At 38.8% G+C, this 20,186-nt stretch overlaps 1 protein-coding gene across 1 annotated transcript; it reads left to right on the top strand.

The window, feature by feature from the left end:
• The first annotated feature begins 17,374 nt into the window (after window positions 1-17,374).
• LOC104243508 (protein CRABS CLAW) lies at window positions 17,375-19,985 on the top strand. The gene is made up of 7 exons (XM_009798703.2): window positions 17,375-17,639; window positions 18,386-18,514; window positions 18,622-18,715; window positions 19,003-19,051; window positions 19,192-19,267; window positions 19,371-19,427; window positions 19,577-19,985. Exons 1-7 carry the CDS (start codon window positions 17,505-17,507, stop codon window positions 19,580-19,582), a joined length of 546 nt encoding a protein of 181 aa, XP_009797005.1. The 5' UTR covers window positions 17,375-17,504; the 3' UTR covers window positions 19,583-19,985.
• The last annotated feature ends 201 nt before the right edge of the window (window positions 19,986-20,186 follow it).

The raw sequence follows: 20,186 nt of genomic DNA on the forward strand, positions 1-20,186 counted from the left end.
GTACTAATTGCAACTTCACTCTACATCTTTTATATCTTGTTTAATCAAGCTTCTAAAATCAGCTTATTTTGAAAAGTACTTTTTTTATCTTTTTAAATAGTATTTTTGGTGAGAATCAGTTTGTATTTAACAAATTAATTTAAAAAGTACTTTTCAGCAACAATTACTGTTTGGTAAGCTTCTAAAAAATGCTTCTAAGTGTATTTTTTTCAAAACTACTTTTCAAAAAAGTACTTCTAGGGAGAAGCTACTTTTTCTGCTTCTAAAAATTATTTTTGCTTCTACTCAAAATTATTTTTTTCTTGTGAAAGCTTGGTCAAAAACTTCAACTTTAATTTTTTTTAATTGTAAAAAGAAAGTTTTTTTTGTCACGGAGAAGCTTGGCCAAACATATGACTAGACACAAAATATCAGTTATCTCAACAAAAGTTTTTCTTTTTATATCTTGTTTCCCACTATTTCTGAGTTAGCCCCATCTCAAAGAATAAATGGAAAAAAGAAACAAAAACTAAATGATGTTGCATGTTGTTTACCCTCAAAATCAGATAATAATTAAATTTGTATTTGGTATTAGGGATACATGGATTAAATTGACACAAAGCGATAAATTAAATTACAATTGAAATAAAGTATGATAAAGTAAATTCAAACCACACGAATTGAACAGTTACAACCTTGGGAGGCGAGCCACCCTTGAACCAATGCAGTTCGATCAGTGTCAAAACACAGTTGAAAAACAACTTTTAAGAGAAAATAACAGTACATTGTTTTTGAATGATTGTTACCATGTCTTTACAAGTAATCAAACTCCCTTTATATAGCAGGGGAGTCCTATTTTATGTACAATTCTATAAAAGGTAAAAATCTCCTGATTCGATAATCTGCCAATTCCTTATTGATACGTGCCGAGATTTCCGTCGTAATACCCAACGGGTCACGGATATTTCTTCCTTCTATTATTTCGGTCTTCTGTTGGTTATACCGATCATGTTTCCTCGAGCTCGTTCGTGGTCAGGGTCGATTCCGAAATTATGGACTCAATGTTCTCAAGGACAGGCATTCTGACCTAGTGTTCTGGTTTGATGGAACTCGGGGCCGATCTCCAATCCCTCAGGATCCGATCCCGATCTGTCATGTAATAGAAGAGCCCGATTTCGAATGTATACAGATAATACCCTCGTTTTTTCAGAGAGTAAACATTAGGAAACGATATGAGCTTCCGATTCTCAACTTGATGCTCTGCATCAGAAACGACGAAATGAACGAAACGTCTTGTCAGTCACGTCTTAATATCATTAAATGCTTGTCAGTTGCTAGTCGACCACTCCTGGATTTGAACCGTCATTTGAAAGCTATAAATACCCCCTTCTTCAATTATTCAAACTTTACATCTAAAACTTCTCTACTTTTGTTCCTTAGAAATCTCTATATTTTCTTGCACTTGTATCCTGGTTTCTTGAGATCTTTGTAAGAACTTTCGCTCGTCTTCATTTCAAAACATCAAGTGTATCTTTTTAACTTTCTTTTTTCCCATATCTTTCCCTCCATTTAAGAAGAAATGGCAAAAACTTCGGAAACAATTCCCCAAAAAGAAACTCTTTCTACATCGCGGTCGGTCGGTGAGGAACCAACAGCGAAACCTCCTCTGAGCACGTTCATTCCTGGTGAGTGCTCGGTAACCACCAATTTTAAGGTTGAAAAATATTCACCCGAACCGGGCCGGTGTGAGAAGATCTCGAGGTACATCTGCTCGATCACCGAAGAAATTCTCCCCATGGTCAAAAAGGATTGCAACTAGATCGACAAAGACGTGGTGGTTCCCGGGCCCCATGAACATATCACTACCCACATCAAGGGATACTTAAGTGTTTACACTTATCCCTTTACGTTGGGTCCGTTGGACCTAGTAATCATCGATTTCTGCAAAAGGTACTAGGTGTGCCTTGGCCAGATTCACCCTTCATTCTATAGGATCATCATCCTTCTCCAGTTCTTCATGAGAAAGATTGACGGATGCTCGATCACCATTGACCACCTTATGCGCCTATACAGTCCCCGACTCTTTTAGGGGGAACTGATCAAACTCGTGCACCGGGCTAGTAGAGCCCCATTCTCGAGAATTGATAAAGATTGAGATCGAGGTTTGCTAGACCGTCTTGCCAAGTGAGGACCTCGGACCTGATCCTAGTAGAGTGCATGTCGTTCCCCGAGAAGTCGAACACGAAACGCAAGTAAAATATCTTTTTTCCAAAATTTTATTTTACTCTCATTTCCTTCTTTCTTATCGGTGCTTGGTGGTGGTGCAGTTGTTTCTCAGGTCCCAAATGCAACCCCTCGACTCAAGGGGTAGGTTGAGGGCATTGTGTCACAAAAACCTTATTTTGAGCGCGCATGGAGCGAACTTTTGAAGGACCATGGGCGGCTTATTCTCATGGTGAGATTCCTTTCCTAAGTGAGTAATACTTGGATCCTTTTTTTTGTTGATAGGTTCTTATCTGTTCTGTTTCCCTTTGCAGGTTTATCCAAGGACGTCATGATGAGGCCTCCATCCAGTGACGAGGATTGCCCTGCCGATTCCCCTTTTCCGAGACAGGGTGATGAAAAGAAGAGAAAAAGGGCTCCGATTTCTCCAAGCTCAGAGAAGAAGAAAACAAAAAGAAAGCTAGTGCGCAAGCCTACAGAAAATACTAGCGCTCGAATGCCCTCACCGGACTCACTCCACTAGTTGAGAGACGTGTCAGAAGAAGAAGAAGAAGAAGAAGAAGAAGAAGAAGAAGAAGAAGAAGAAGAAGAAGAAGAAGAAGAAGAAGCCTCTGAACTGGTAGCCCACGTGCGGTCGCAGTTCGAGGGACAAAGAGCCTTTGAACCAGAGAGAGGAGAGGCCGATCTGCCTCAAACCTGGGAGGCTGTTGAGGAGCCTATGGTCGGGGCTTCCAAACCAAATAGGGACAAGGCCATTTTGGCTCAAGTTAGGGAGGTCGATGAGAAAGCCGTGGCTGGTGCTTCTCGGGCGGTTGGAAATGCCCCGAAAGATGCACTCGGAGTGAGAGACCTCTCTGAGTCTCCTTCATTCACTAAGTCCATGTTTAACAAGGCTCAAACAGTGAAACCTCGCCCTAACGAGGGGGCCGATGGAGCGGACGACCCTTTCTGCGGCTTTTTTATGGCATGGATTCTACCGCCACGGAGGATGTCATCGGATTGTATGACTTAGAGGTGCCGAGGAAGAGTCCATCTTCGGGAACAAACGAGCCTTCCTATAGCCCGAAACTAATCAACCGGTTCCCTGCTTCATGCGTGGATCCTAACCGGAAGCAATCGATCATTATCTCGATTCTATATGATGCCCAGGTCCTTTTTGCCCCCGTAGGGGTGGCCAGTTATCTTCGATGCTTGGTGACAAAGGAAGACCAAAGGAAGATGAATGAGGTGGAAGCGCCCTGCTTGTTCAATGAAGCTCAACAACCGTTAAAACGGGTAACTTTAGATACCTCTTGATGACTTCTAATTTGTACTTAGATCAATTTATAGATGATAATGAATATTTTCTCTATGTTTGTAGGCCTCGGTGTTTCATCAAGAGACTTTTCTCTGGTATCAAGAAGAGTTAAACCAATATGAGTCCGAGATTCGAGGGCTTACTTAGAAGAGAGATGCTTACAAACTTCTTAGCGAGCAACGTTAAGGGGAGTCTAAGAGCATCCGAGCTGAGCTAGATGTGGCTCGAAAAGAGCATACCGACCTGGTCGAGCAGGTAAGAAGAGTATTTGAGGTTAGTGATGATGAGTTGGACACGGTGACTAATGGTCTGAACCCGCAGGTACAACAGAAGCTTGATCGGATCGAGCAGCTCCAGGCATAGATGGATGTGGTAAAGGTTGATGCCGAAGAATGGAAAAGTGACATGGACTGCTTGGCCTTGGAAAAGGAAACTGCCCGAGCATAACTGGCTTCGGCTGAGGTCCAGCTTCAAGCTATAAAGGAAAAGGCCCTGGTGTAGGCCAAAAAGATTGCGGAGCTTTAGGCTCAACTGAGTTTGGCCATCTCCTATCAAGAAAATCTATCAAAGGAGCTTGAAACGGCCAAGTAGGAGGCCTAGGTGGTTAAAGTCGATGTCGATGAGATGGTGGCCGTTTATAAGGCCGATGCCGAAGCGAATGATATCATCGATCATACGAAGCGGAAATCTCAAAGGGAGGCCCTTGAAGAAATTCATGCTCGGGGTTTCGACTTATCGGTTGAGATTCAGAGTGCCATGGAGCTCAAAATTGAGGCCAAAAACTTGGCCTATCCCACAGATGATGAAGATTTTGAAGATTTGGGCAAGTCTGGGGGTGGAAGAGACCCCGAAGGTCCTGGTGATGAGGGGGGCTCCGGTGAAGACCAGGCCGTCTAAATGCCTTGTACATTTTTTCTTTGTTTTTTGTATCTTTGTACTTGTGTATTTTTCTTTTTGTTGAGGTTGTTTGGCCTTTGTAAAAATTTGTATCGAGGTCGTTTTGGCTCTCGTAAAAATATTTTCATATGTATATAAGGCTCTTTTCCCTTCAGCTTTATGAGTTTTTCCTTTACTTTATTATTTATGTTTGTAAAGATTAAAATGCCTTAGCACGAAATAGTTAGGTTATGTTCGGAGGTTCGAATAAGCCTTTCCTTTAACATTATTTTGTTTAAGGCATCGTCGGGGTTTGGTATGATCGGAAATTTTCCCCCAAAGTACTTATACTTTTTTAGATTATAGTTTGTCGAGGGTATCCTTTAGAACTGGTTAAGAAATTTTAAGGCCTTGTTATTTTTGTTATGGGTCTCAAACGTCTCCAATCCGTGTTAATATGGCTGTAGCCTTTTTAGTTCGGGTGTCACCCAATGGGCTTGTTATACCGAGTTATCTGGGCTTGCCTAAAATAATAACCCCCGAGTGGAGATGGTAGTAGCCTTTAAAATTCAGTCATTGCCTAATAGGTCTTGTGCCCCCGAGCTTTAATATCTCAGATCGTTCGAGTTTCTTTTTGGACGGTACTCCCTGAGGTAGAGTGATTATTCAAACTCGGACTAAGGTGGCCCTTGGGCTCGATACCTTTAGGGGATAGAATGCAGGAAATTCCTTGAGAAATGCAAGAAAAATTTTAAAGGACGGGATATTTATCCGCAAGGAAGAGACTTTTTTATGCTTGTGGATAATAGTTATACATGCTTTGTGCTAGGACTCAAGCAGTCTATGTAGGCACGGTTTATTTGACCGTTTGGCCCTTACAATAAATCCTATCAATTGAGACCCTTCAATCACAAAGTTTCTTTCCTTGCTAAAGTCGATATCCGAGGGTAATGACCTCAGTATTCGAGGTTGATCATAGAGAGAAGCCTCAGATACTGTTGATGCGATTTTTTACACCAATTTACGAGCGACCTTCTATTCTAAGTTAGCACGATCCATTGTTTCCTCGTTAAAAACCTTGCCGAAAAACCCATTTGGGACAATACCGGTTTAAGGGGAAAAGAGTGCAACGCATGCTTTCAGACTTAAAAATTTGTACCGCTACTTGTTGGTTACCTGCAAGTATTAGTTCAAAAGTAAGTAAACATGAATGAACGGGGTCATACCTTAGCAGTAGTATCGCTTCAAGTGAGTTATGTTTCGGTTATTTGGTAGTCGTTCACTGTTCATTGCCCCGAGTTTGTACGATCCTTTTTTGGTGATCTCGAGAATTTGGTACGGCCCTTCCTAGTTTGGCCCTAGCTTCCCCTCATTCGGATTTCGGGTGCTTAGTGTGACCCTTCTTAACACCAAATCCCCGATGTTGAAATGTCGAAGGTTGGTCCTTCGGTTGTAATATCTCTCGATCCGCTATTTTTGGACGGCCAACCGGACAAGGGCGATTTCTCGCCTCTCATCTAATAGTTCTAGTCTCGTACTCATGGCTCGCCATTCAATTCTTTGGTTGTGTATCGGAACCTGAATCTTGGTTCTCCAACTTCGGACGGTGTTAAAGTTTCGGCTGTAAACCAATGAGAATGGGGTGGCCCCGGTACTAGTCTTCGAGGTCGTACAGTATGCCCATAAGACTTTGGGCAGGATTTCCTTCCATTTTCCTTTGGCGTCGGTTAACCTCTTTTTGAGGTTTTGGAGTATGGTCTTGTTGGTCGATTTTGCTTGTCTGTTCCCACTAGGGTGATAAGGTGTTGATAGGATCCTTTTGATCTTATCGTCTTCGAGATACTTGGTAACTTTATTGCTGATGAATTGTAACCTGTTGTTGCACATGATCTCGATCGGCATGCCGAACTAGCATATGATGTGGTCCCAAATGAAATCGATGACTTCCATCTCCCTGACCTTCTCGTATGCTTGGGCTTTCACCCCACTTAAAAAAATAGTCAGTCATAAACAATATAAATTTAGCCTTACCGGGTGCCAATGGATGGGGGCCAACGATGTCCATTCCTTACTTCATCAACGGTCATGGTGATAAAACTGAATGCAGCAGCTCCCCAAGTTGGTGAATCATTGGAGCATGTCTTTGGAATTCATCACATTTTCGTACGAACTCCTTCACGTCCTTTTCCATGTCAATCCAGTAGTAGCCGGCTCTAACCACCTTTCGAACCAATGATTCGGTGCCTAAATGATTTCCGCAGGTGCTCTCATGAAATTCCCTTAGAATGTACTTGGTATCTCCTGGTCCTAGACATATCACTAGTGGGCCATCGAATGTTCTTCTAAATAGGGTTCCATCTTCGGACAAGCTAAACCGTGCTTCCTTTGTACTCAGGGCCCTCAATTCTTTAGGACCTGAGGGCAGTTTCCCAGTCTTCAGATATTCTACATATTTGTTTCTCCAATCCCAAGTCAAGCTTGTAGAATTTATCTCGGCGTGACCTTCTTCCACTACCGATCTCATGAGTTGTACGACTGCCCCCGATCTGAGCTCGTCATCCTCGATCGACGACCCGAAGTTTGCAAAGGCATATGCCTCGTTGTTTTGATCCCGAGGTACGTGTTGCAAAGTCCATTCCTTGAACCGATGTAATGTTACCTGCAACTTTTCCATGTACATTTGCATTCGTTCTTCTCTGGCCTCGAATGTCCCATTAGCTTAGTTTACCACGAGGAGAGAGTTGCACTTATCTTTGATCACCCACGCCCCTAAGCTTTTGGCTAGTCCGAGACTTGCAATCATGACCTCATTTTCGGCCTCGTTGTTAGTCAATTTCACAGTCCTAATAGATTGTCTAACTACATCGCATTTTGGTGGATTCAACATGATGCTAAGTCTGGACCCTTTTGCATTTGAGGCACTGTCCATAAAGAGGGTCCAGATTCCTAAAGACGTTCCGAGTTTACCAACAACTCTTTTTCGACCTTAGGGTATTAGGGCTAGCGTAAAGTCGGCCATGAAATTTGCCAAAATTTAAGATTAATAGTTGTTCGGAGTCGATATTCAATATCGTACCCACTGATTTCCACAGCCCATTTGTCCAATCATCCCAAGAGTTCAAGTTTATGCATTATATTTCTAAATGGGTAAGTAGTCATAACACATATAGAATTGCACTAAAAATATAGTTTCAGTTTCCTAGAGACGCTTAGCAAAGAGAACGCCAAATTTTCTAGGTAAGGGTACCTAGTTTCGGCCTCACCCAAAGTCCTGCTAACATAGTAAATTATAAATTGCCTACCTTTCTCTTCCCGGACCAGGACTCCACTTACCGCTATCTCCGATACTACTCAGTACAGACATAATCGTTTGTCTGCCTTTGGTGTGTGAAGTAGTGGTGGGCACGATAGATATTGTTTGAGTTCCTCCAATGCCCTTTAGAATTTCGGGGCCCATAAAAAGTTGTTCTTCTTCTTTAATAGCGAGAATAATCGGTGGCTCTTATCGGAGGTCCTTGAGATGAATATCCCCAGGGCAGCTTTGCGCCCGGTTAACCTTTGCACGACCTTTACATTGTCCACCACTGTGATATCTTCGATGGATTTGATCTTTTCTGGGTTGATCTCGATTCCCGGTTGGATACCATGAACCCGAAGAATTTACTTGATCCGACTCCAAACGCACACTTCTCCAGGTTCAGCTTCATATTGTACTTTTTCAATATGCTGAAGGTTTCCTGCAAATGTTTTAAATGGTCCTCTGCTCGTAGGGACTTAACCAGCATATCGTCAATGTAAACCTCCATTGATTTTCCTATTTGTTCCTCGAACATCCAGTTTACTAAGTGTTGATAAGTGGCACTAGCATTTTTTTAGTCCGAATGGCATCACGTTACAACAATATGTGTCGTATTTAGTGATGAAGGAGGTTTTCTCTTGATCATCCGGGTTCATCAGTATTTGGTTGTACCCAGAATAGGCATAGAGAAAACTGAGGATCTTGTGGCCGGCTGTGGCATCGATCATGCAATCGATGTTGCGCAAAGGGAAATAGCCCTTGGGACACGCCTTACCCAAATCCTTATATTCTACACACATTCTTAATTTATTTCCTTTTTAGGGACTACCACTATGTTTGCTAACCACTCCGAGTATTTAACCTCTCGAATAGACCCTATTTTAAGGAGTTTAGATACCTCATCCTTGATGAAAACATGTTTGACCTCGGACTGGGGTCTCCTCTTCTTCTTGATCGGGTGGAATTTCGGGTCCAGGATTAGCTTGTGAGTGGTTATCTCTAGTGGGATCCCGATCATATCAAGATGGGACCAAGCAAAACAATCTATGTTAGCTATAAGAAATTGAATGAGTTTTTTCCTGAGCTTGGGAGTTAACCCCGTGTACAGGTATACCTTCCGAATGGGTAGATGCTTAACCAATATGACCTATTCCAACTCCTCGACAACTGATTTAGTGGCATTGGAATCATCAGGGACTATAAAAGATCTGAGAACCCCGTAATCATCATCTTCATCCGTCCCCTATTTATCCGATTGGATTGTGGCCGGTGTCGGTAATTGCTATTTAGTCTCTTGCTTTGTATCCGAACTTGGTTAATTTGATGTTGCGAGTGTTGATATCGGAATCCCTTCTTCGACAACAAACATTTCCTTTGTTGATGGTTATTCCCCGTAGATTATTTTAATCCCCATCTGGTGTTAGGAATTTTAACACTTGGTGAAGAGTCGAGGGCAGTGCCTTCATGTTGTGGATCCATGGCCTCCCGAACAGGGTGTTGTACCTCATGTCTCCTTCGCTCACATAAAACTTGGTTTCATGAATGGTCCCGGCGGCATTCACTGTAATGTTATCTCTCCCTTAGTGGTTTCACATGCCATGTTGAATCTATTTAGAACTCTAACTACAGGCACGATTTGATCTTGTAGGCCGAGCTGTTCTACGACCCTCGATAGGATGATGTTGGCCGATCTACCTGGATCAATTAACACACGCTTAACTAGAGATTTATTTATGAATACAAATATTACCAGTGCATCATTATGGGGCTGCACGATCCCTTATGCATCCTCATCGTTGAAAGACAACGTTCCTTCTAGTATGTAATCTCGAGTCCATTTTTCCCTTGTGATAGATACTTTGGTGCGTTTTAACATCGGCACTTGAGGAACATTGACCCCACCAATGATCATGTTAATGATGTGTAGAGGTTCTTCTTGTTCGGTCTGTTTATTAGAATCCCTATTTCTAAAATAATTCTTGGCTCGGTCGCTTAGGAATTCTTGAAGATGCCCTTTGTTGAATAACCGGGCCACCTCCTTTCTCAACTGTCAGCAATCCTCTGTTCTATGACCGTGAGTTCCATGATATTTGCTCATCTGGTTAGGATCCCTTTGGGCTGAGTCAAATTATAGAGGTCGAGGCCATTTGGAGTCCTTGATGCGTCTGATAGCTGATACAAGGACAACAACATCAACATTAAAGTTATATTATGATAACCTTGGTGTTTCTTTAGGCCCGATAGGCCAATCAAAATCGTTCTTGCCCATAAGTCCCCCGTTGCTCTGACCTCGATCATTTTTTCTATCTTTTCGCATAGAATTTCGTCGGGACCCAATGCTTCTTTGATCTCCATTGTATGGTTGGAATCGCTCCTTGTTTGACCTTGGTTCACGGTCGATATCTCTCTTTACTATCGATGGGTCTAACAGGATAAACGAACCTGGAAGGATCCCCAAGTTGATCATCTTCAACTTTGATTTTCGATGGATATCGATTATGCACATTATCCCAAGTAACAGTCGGATACTCTATCAGAGTCTGCTTCAACTGCTGTGTAGTCATCGATCTTCGACCATTGAGTCCTTGAGTGAAAGCTTGAATGGCCTAATTCAGGGACCGATGGTAGATCCATCCGTTCCATTTGAATCTAGGATCCGAACTCCTTGAACATTTCATTCTCCTTCTGTCTTGCTTTGAAAAGGTCCGACTTCCTGGTTTCGACCTTGATAGCCCCAACATGTGCTTTCACGAAAGAGTCTGCAAGCATAGAAAATGAGTCAGTAGAATTAAGAGGTAAGTTGTGACACCATATCATACCTCCCTTTGATAGGGTCTCTCCAAATATCTTCAAGAAGAAAGACTCGATCTCATCATCCTCCAAGTCTTTCCCTTTGATGGCATGTATAGGAAGTGACATGCTCGTTTGGGTCGGTCGTTCCGTTGTGCTTAGGATGTTGGGCATGCAGTTTTTTAGGGATCGGTTTTGGAGATGCACTCGGAGGGAAAGGTTTTTGTAAGAACTTCTTGGAATCCGAGCCTTTTAGTATCGGCGGCGCTCTTAGGATTTGGTCGACCTTAGAATTGTAGATTTCTACCTTTTTGTCATTTTCTTCGATTTTCTTCTCCCCTAATTATATCCGTTTTATCGGCTCCTCGAGCATTTTTATGATCTCGGGGTTGGTCCCCGACTCGTTTTCATTCGACCCCTCTACGACCGATTCTTCCCTACGGGCGATTTTCCGGGAGGGATCGGGTTCAATTCTGCTCGGTGTGCAGCTTTGGTTTTGTAACTGAGCTATCGCCGCCTGTTGAGCCTGTAACATTTCGAAGATCATCCGTAGATTGATCTCGTCTCTTCTATTGTTTTGAGTATTTTGCATTGTCGATTAGGCTCCACCATAGATGATATTATCGGGGTCAATAGGCAGGTTTGTGTCAATAGCCACATGCGAGTTAGCATCCAACGGGTCCGCGACTGGAATTTCGATAGGATCAACGAGCGGTACCTCGTTACTGGGCACTATGTTGTTATTTTCACTATGGTGACTGGACTCATTATCAATAGGTAGGGGTGCCAATTGTGAGTTTGACATTTTGAGCTTTAACCTGAAATTAGAGGCACTTTAAAGAACAGGTGTAAAATATTATGTGTTATGAAAAATTTGTATCAAATAACCATTATTATCCTTAGCCCCACAGGGGGCGCCAAACTGTTTACCCTCAAAATCGGATAACAATTGAATTTATAAGTGGTTTTAAGGACACATGGATTAAATTGATACAAAGCAATAAATCAAATTACAATTGAATTAAAGTATGATAAAGTAAATACAAACCACACGAATTGAACAGTTACAGCCTTGGGAGGTGAGCTACCCTTGAATAGAATGCACTTCGTTCAGTGTCAGACATAGTTGAATAAGAACTTTTAAGAGAAAATAACACAACAAAAAAAACTGAAATTAGCTACAAACGTCGTCACTAACTCGCCCGTATCTAGCAGAATTTCTTGATAATCTGTCACTAAATGAGATTAGCGACAGATTTTTCTGTTTAGCTACAGAATTTGTTTGTCACTAAAACTAATTTTTTTTAGTAGTGTAACAGCATATTGTTTCTGAATGATTGTTACTATACCCTTACAAGTAATCAAACCCCCTTTACATAGTAGGAGAGTCCTATTTTATGTACAATTCTATAAAAGGTAAAAATCTCCTGATTCGCTGATTTCCCGGTTCCTTATTGATACGTGCCAAGATTCCTGCCGTAATACCCGACCGGTCACGGATATTTCGGTCTTCTGTTGGTTATACCGATAATGTTTCCTCGAGCTCGTTCGTGGTCAGGATCTAAGATCATGGACTCAATGTTCTCAAGGACAGGCATTCTGACCTCGTGTTTTGGTTCGATGGAACTCAGGGTCGATCTCCAATCTTTGAAGGTCCGAGCCCGATTTGTCATATAATAGACAAGCCCGATTTCGACCGTATATACATGTAATTGCAGATTCTCTCTATAAATGAAAAATAAATGATTAGCGAAGTATTATCCAAAAAGTAATTTAGTAGAATGAATACTGCTAATCAGATTGCCTATATAGTTTTATAAATAAAATATTTATTGTTCTTAAAACTTTAAAATCCAAACTTTACCAGACACTGGGTACTATTTGTTGTCTCAACTTCATTCGCCTCATAAATTGGAGTTAAGAACCCTTTGAATAATCAACACCCCACGAGGAACCAGAAAAGTCCAAGGAGACATGAATCTCAAATTAAAGAGAGACGTGTCCAATCAAAGCTTCCATAAATGGTAAGCAAAGAAGGCAGTCGTAGATCAAATGATTATGTCCAAATCCGTATATAATCAAAGGGCAAACATATAAAAAAGATGAAGAGAAAAAGTTAAAACTTTTGTGCATATATAAGAGAATTGATTGGCTTTGGCATTTGGCAATACGTTGGAGGAAGTAATTGGGGAGAATCTCGTGGCCATAAGGGGGGCATTGATTTTTGCATGTATGAAGTGGTAAAGAAAGGGTCGGTCTCTTGGGAAAGTCGTTTATACTAACAAAGAAAGCTGTAGAGGATGAAAGGTAGAAATAGCTAATTTCCTTGTTTAGCAAACAAGGAATAGTCCCATCAACAAAAAGACAGAAAACTTTCCCTCTCCTAAGCTCAGCTAAAAGATCACTATGACAATTGACAGTGACTTGTGATTGTAGCACTGGTCATTTTCAGCTTTCTTTCTTTAACGTAAAAAGAAAAAAAGAAAAGACGGGGTTAAATATGTTAGGGAAGCCATAAGCATAAACTTGTTTAATTGATCCATTCGTGCATGCTTTCAATTTCTACCTTCTCTTTTTGTTTCTTCATATGATCCCTTTATTCATCTTCTTGGAATTACTTTGTACCCGGCCCCTATAGGATAGAGATTCATATTTACTCACTTTAATCAAATTAATTATAAGTTCAATTTTGATGGAGAATTTCTTAGTAGGGAATACTTTAAAGAAGTGTCAGCTGCCAAACATGAAAAGATGGATGATTTTTAAAGGTTGTCAATGTCATTATATTGAGTCCTGTTTGGGAAATTAGTACTAATAGATGTTTGTGTAATTGGATTATGCTAAAAAAACCATGATAGGAATATAGTAGAACACCTTTAAAACTGGTAAGAAAAGATTTGCTTGACAATGATCACTATGTTTTAACGTTAAGAAAAGTTCAGTACTAGGAAAAACGAAAATCACTTTCCATGTTCTTAACTTTTTAGACAGTCTAATTGCCCATTGTCAAGTTTATTGCGTTAACATCACCGTGATTTCTGGGCATATCTCTTTGAATATCGTCTGCATATTTATTTGCCCTAAATATCAAAAGCAACAAAATATAGTATAGGATGATTAGATAAGCTTTTATTTGATAAGAGTGGCAAAGGGAAAAGCTTTATATAAAGATGATGGAAAGAGTATCTGTTGAAATCTGGAGAGACAATTAAATCGAAAGAATCAGACAAGTACTACAAGAATTATTGCATATCCAGGGTATTGTCCTTTTGTGATTAAATATATTTACATATTTTTCAAGCTTAATTACATTGTCCTTTTGATAGAGGACACGAGCTGTTGCTTACTTAAATCATGTATAAATTATCTTAATTTAGATTCTAAAAGTCAAAGAGATAAAATCCTAACTTTCATCAGCATCTATACGCAATATTGCCCTTTTCTTCCTAAATCAAGGACATTGGCAGTTATTCAGACAGTAACATAGCACATCATATATTACCAGGGACCTTTGGTGAAAAACGTACAGTATAATATCCCATATTTGAATGTTGTCACAAGATAAATCATGTTCTCCACTCATTAAAGAAAAGACAATTAATTACAATAAATTCAACCTTTGAATAGCTTCTTGACATGATATATGTGTGATGACCCGATAGGTTATTTATAATTTTAACCTTCAATTATGTGTTTCGAAACCTAGAATAGCTCCGTTTAGCCCTTCTCGATTTGCGTGCGTAGTTCGTTTCTTTTTCCGGAAGGTTTTTATGTGAGAAAATGATTAAAATGTGGAATCGTTCTTTAAAACTCATTTGAGTTGACTTCGGTCAATGTTTTGAGCAAACAGACCCGGATTTGTGTTTTGATGGTCTCGGTGGGTCTGTATCATAATTTGGGACTCAGGTGCATGCCCGAAATCGAATTCGAAAGTCCCTGGCTTGATTTATCGCAATTTGTTGAAAATTAGAAGTTTAAAGGTTTAAAGAAATTTCAAGTTTGACTGAAGTTTAACTTTGTTGCTACCGGATCTGGATTTTAGTTTCAGAGCTTGGTAAAAGTTAATTACTATATTTATGACTTGTATGCAAAATATGGTACAAAATAGAGTTAATTTGATGTGATTCAGACGCCCGGTTGATAAAAATGAAAGTTTTTAAGTTTCTTTGAAAATTTCATTCGTTTTGGTATCCGATTCGTAGTTCTAGGTATTATTTTGGTGTTTTGATCGTGCGAGCGAGTTCGTATAATATTTTAGGACTTGTATGCATATTTGGTTTGGAGCCCCGAGGGCGGGTGAGTGTCGGATAAGCTTCGAAGTGGTTTGGACTAAAGAAAATAGCTGGTGAAAATCTAGTTCTGGTGCAGTTTTTGATCTCGCAATTGTGAGGTCAATGTTCGCATTTGCGAACTTTCATTTCCTTTATCAGGTTCCCATTTGCGAACAAGTAGTTCGCATTTGCGAAGGGGTACTAGGGGAGAGTGGTTCACATTTGTGATCAAACGGTCACATTTGCGGAAGTCCAAGTTCGCAATTGCGAACAAAACTATCGCATTTGCGATGACAGCAGAGATGGGGAAACTTCACATTTGCGGTCGCAATTGCAACATCTGTGCCTGGACAAATGAAGAGAAAGACGAGATTTTAGCTTATTCTTTCAAATTTTGAACCCTAAATACCATAGATGCGATTTTTCCAAGAGCTTTTCTTCGTAAATTGATTGGTAAGTAACCTTAATCCACTTTCTTTCAATCACCCTTTACATTTCACAAGTTTTCAACATTAAATCTAGGATTTTCATGGTAGAAATTGGGGATTTGGGTAGAATAAGGGATTTTTGTAAAATTCGAATTTAGACCTCAAATTGATGTCGGGTTTCAAAACTAATTACATAACCGGACTCGGGGTAAATGGGTAAATCGGATTTTGGTCCGAATTTCGGGTTTTGACCAAGCGAGCCCGGGGTTGACTTATGTTGACTTTTTCAATAATGATCTAAATTGAACCTCTTTCATTCGTGAGTAGTTTCTAAAGCTTATTTTGAATTGTATGGTCAATAATTTGATAGATTTAGTTGGTTTGGAGGCTTGTTCGAAAGACAGGGGTTGAACTTTGAGTTAATTTCGAAGTGAGTTAAGTGTTGGGTCTAACCGTGATTTGAGGGAATAGGAGCCCTCGAGCTATGTGCTATCTGAATTTCATGTGTAACAACGTGTATGTAAGGTTACGAGTATATATACGCCACCAATTACTTGTTTCCATGCCTACCCTGATTAATTATATTGTTCCATGTCTTAATTGTTACGTGCATTAGTTGCTTTCTATGCCTTAACTTGTTACTTGTCATCTATTATTCTCATTCATTAAATGTAAATTTCCTTCCATGTGTTTCATATTTAATTGATAATTGTCTTATTTGTACCCTTTAACTTCTATATATTTGACTTGTCTCGTTGCTTAGTGTTAATTGTAGCATTTCATGATTTGTTACGAGATCCCTTATTAAATTTAGCTTTCATATTTGTTAATCGTAGAGATTCTTGTGATTTGGGTTGTTAAATTGATTGCACTTGTTGATTTATTTATGGATCGGGTTGTACACTACAACAGGTGGAATAAGGGTGAATTTACATTGATATGGTGGGATCGGGTTGCGCGCCGCAACAGGTGAAATAAGGATGGATTGATATGCTGAAATAATGGTGAATTATGATATTGACTCTGATTATATGGTGGGATCGGGTTGCACGTCGCAACTCATATTTATTTATTATTAATGATAATTACATAAAGGAATAAGGGAGAATTTTATTGTACGGTGGGATCGGGTTGTGCGCCGCAACAGTTTTTATAATTTACATTCCTTATTGCATTGTGTTGTTTTCGGTACGTCCGTAAGAGATTACAAAGATTGGTAATTTTGGCATTTACTAGTTTCCTTTGAGGATTGAGTTGTTTCATGAGTTATAACTGCCTTATTTTGTTTCCGTATTTTCTTTCCTATCATTATTGTATACTGCGTACAGGATATTGTAAGAGACCCACCTTAGCCTCGTCACTACTTCGTCGAGGTTAGGCTCGGTACTTACAGAGTACATGGGGTCAGTTGTACTCACACTACACTTTGCACTTCTTGTGCAGGTTTTGGAGTCGGTCCCAGCGGTGGTCAGTAGATTGCTCAGGTTGACTATCAGTACGGAGACTTGAGCTATAGCTGCTCGGTGTTCGCAGCCCTGAAATCCCCTTCTACTTTATTTAGCTTTGTATTCTTTATTCGGACATCTTTACTTGCATTCAGACCTTTATATGTATTATTCTAGTAGCTCGTGCACTTGTGACACCAAATTCATTGTTGTATTAGCTATTTCAATTGTTATGGTTTTTCGCACTTTACCTCAGATTTATTTAAGTTATTTCGGCTTCTTTATTATCATTTAATTTTACTTGTTAAAAACGGATAAACTATTCTAACATTGGCTTGCCTAAAATTAAATGTTAGGAGTCATCATGGTCCCGAGGGTGGAATTTCCGGGTAGTGAGAATATAATATATTTGGGTGCAGTTGTGCAAGTTAAGCCCTACTAGAAGGTTATAATTATGAGGTTTTTATGTAGGTTTTGATATATTGACCAAATGTGTACTTCATCCACGCCATAGATTTAAGCTTAATAAATCAAGTTAAACCTGATTTTTTTTTTTTTTTTTACTTTATGTTGTTCAACAATATGATGATACATTGATACTCTTGCAATGCCATGGTAGAGCCAAATTTCTGAAAAGACCTACCACTTACCCTTAAAAGAATTCCGTTAGAGATTCAAGTACTTGATAAACTAAAAGTTGATATTAAACCAACACACACACACACACATATATATATATATATATATATATTAAGTGTGAATGCAACTTTATCTGTCTGTTTCTTTTGCTATAACCCTACTACTCCAAAAAAGTATCCAGCTGGTTACAAAACTCAAAACCCTAGCTAGATATTGCTATCTGCCCATATAATAGTCTTCAAACTCCAAAATATAAATATGTCTTCCTCTTCTCCTAGTTCTGCTAGCTCTTGTGTCAACTTGGAAGCTGCTGATAGAAACTCCATGGATTTGGTTCAATCTTCTGAACATCTTTGTTATGTCCGTTGCAGCTTCTGCAACACTGTTCTTGCGGTATTTATTTCTCTATTTCATGCAATGCCCGTTTAACTGTCTCTATCAATCTTATATGTTTCTTGTTATCTGTAAATTGAACAAGTTTCAATAGGGCAAAGAATAGAAAGACTAGGAAAGTTCAAAAGAAAGCTACTGTGATTGTTTCCTTCTTATATGACCTTTATATATAGCAAGAAGAGAGCAAATCTACTTTGTCAAATCATATCTGCTACAATATATATATTACTGTTATAACTATCATTTCTCTGATTTTCACTTTCAATATTCTGTTTTCATCATATATATATTATACACGTACACACTCATACTATCACACCTGATATTTGACAAGAATGGATGATCATGATATATGCAGTGGCGAAGCCAATAATTTTGCTAAAGGTTTTCAAGATTTAATATATATGTATAAAAAGTAACTTTTGATTTATACATGCAGTATAATTTTTTATACATACAATATAATACCCCGCGCATAGCGAGAGCCTAGTGCATCGGGCTGCCCTTTTTTACAATATAATTTTTCGATGAATGATGTTCAACTTAACACCCTTCATTGTATGTGTTTACGCTAGTGATGATATGCACACACCAAGATGAATCATGTCCCCGCCCCCTACTTTTACATATTGTCATGTGATTTAAAAGGTAATTATTTATAAATAGTTATAATATGTGAAATAAGTCAAATAACAAGTGAAATTTTATTTACATTGTCAGTGAATAATACTGATTTTGTTATATAGGTTGGAATTCCATACAAGAGGCTGTTGGATACAGTGACAGTGAAATGTGGGCATTGCAGTAACCTTTCCTTTTTAAGCACAAGACCTCCACTTCAAGGCCAATGTTTTGATCACCAAACCGCTCTTCAGGTAATTAATTATTCACATTATATTGCTTCTTTTTTTAATCTCCATTTTTCTGGTTTGATCAATTCTTATAAAGGGTAGATTGATCGATGTTTCTTTTTTGGTCAAAGCATCAAGCTTTCTTCAGCGATTTCAAGAAGGGCCAGTCTTCATCTTCATCTTCAAGTGAACCCTCGTCTCCAAAGGCACCTTTTGTTGTAAAACGTATATATGTTTTTCCTTTATAGTTTCTTCCTTTGTTTACTGAGTTTAAGTAATATACATCGTCAATGTAATTTTTTTTACGTCTATAGGTAAGCTTCCTTAAAATATAAGATGAATAATCTTGAAAATAAAACCAGCCGGTATACAAGAGGTATAATCGACGTGATAGCGTCAAAGAATTTTAAGAATGATGATGTATATAAGTTTTAACTCATGTCTATTTGGCTCAATTGCTTACAAGAAAACTAATAATGTTTTTTTTACCTTTTTTTTAACTATGGACGAAGCTCCTGAGAAGAAGCACAGGCTTCCATCTGCCTACAATCGGTTCATGAAGTAAACATCGTCTACTCTTTCTTTGTGTTATTACTTATTCAGTTCCATTAATTGTAATTTATGCTCATAGATTATGTTAAACTCCTATAATAATGAATATTTCTTTTTAATTATTCTTGATTTATTTCATTATAATAAAGGGATGAGATACAACGCATCAAAGCAGCAAATCCAGAGATTCCTCACCGAGAGGCTTTCAGTGCAGCAGCTAAAAATGTGAGTTTCACTCTCATATTAAAATAATAAACTTTGTAATTAGTTTACTGCCTTATTTTCTATAACATGTGTAGCTACTAATCTAATAAAATTGTTGATATAGTGGGCTAGGTACATTCCTAATACTCCAAATGGGACCTTGGCTGAGAGCAGCAACAATGTAAGCATTTATTTTTTTCATCCTTCTTTATAATAAAGAATCAGTTTTTCTTGATTAACAGAAAAAACGTAGTTCCTTTTTGTTTTCGTGTTCTTTTTGTATATGTGAAATGCTAATTATTTAATGAAAATCATTCTCGATTAATGTAGGCCTAGATGTTGGAGGAGTGAAGCAAAATTTGGGATCTACAGGAGATATTATTAGGCGACTCGGAAGAAAAAATATTTATGTTTGACTTTAATTTGTTTGTCTCGTTCGCAAACTTCTTACTCTATATGTTTATCATGGAGGATTAATTAGTTTCTACTTATTTGCTACTTTCAACTTCCGTAGCAGAAAAATGTATTCCTATGACATTTGCTTTATGGTTTTTAGTTGCATCCTTCTCGATCGATTGGACTTTAGCTTATTACGAATTTGAAAAGCTTTTTGCCTCTTGAATATTGCTCATGTACCTGTTTCTATAAAATATACTCCTGAGAAGCAGATGTAAAAATGTGGATGATTCTATGTATGTCATAAACTTCAAGCTATATATGTTTTGCCATTTTACAAAGATCATGTTGAATTGAGATAATTTTACCTTGTTTAATTTGTTCTCATTCTTCTTTTAAGTATTCATGGGATAATAATCTAGTATATTATGTTGGAGTATTTCCGGATTTTGAACAGTATTTTCGTTCAAATTTATCTTTATATGAAAAGTGGCTAAATTTGAATTACTTTTAAAACTGTGGCTATTTTTGAATGACCATTTGT

The sequence above is a fragment of the Nicotiana sylvestris genome, chromosome 11 (assembly GCF_000393655.2).
Source record: "Nicotiana sylvestris chromosome 11, ASM39365v2, whole genome shotgun sequence".
Taxonomy (NCBI): domain Eukaryota; kingdom Viridiplantae; phylum Streptophyta; class Magnoliopsida; order Solanales; family Solanaceae; genus Nicotiana; species Nicotiana sylvestris.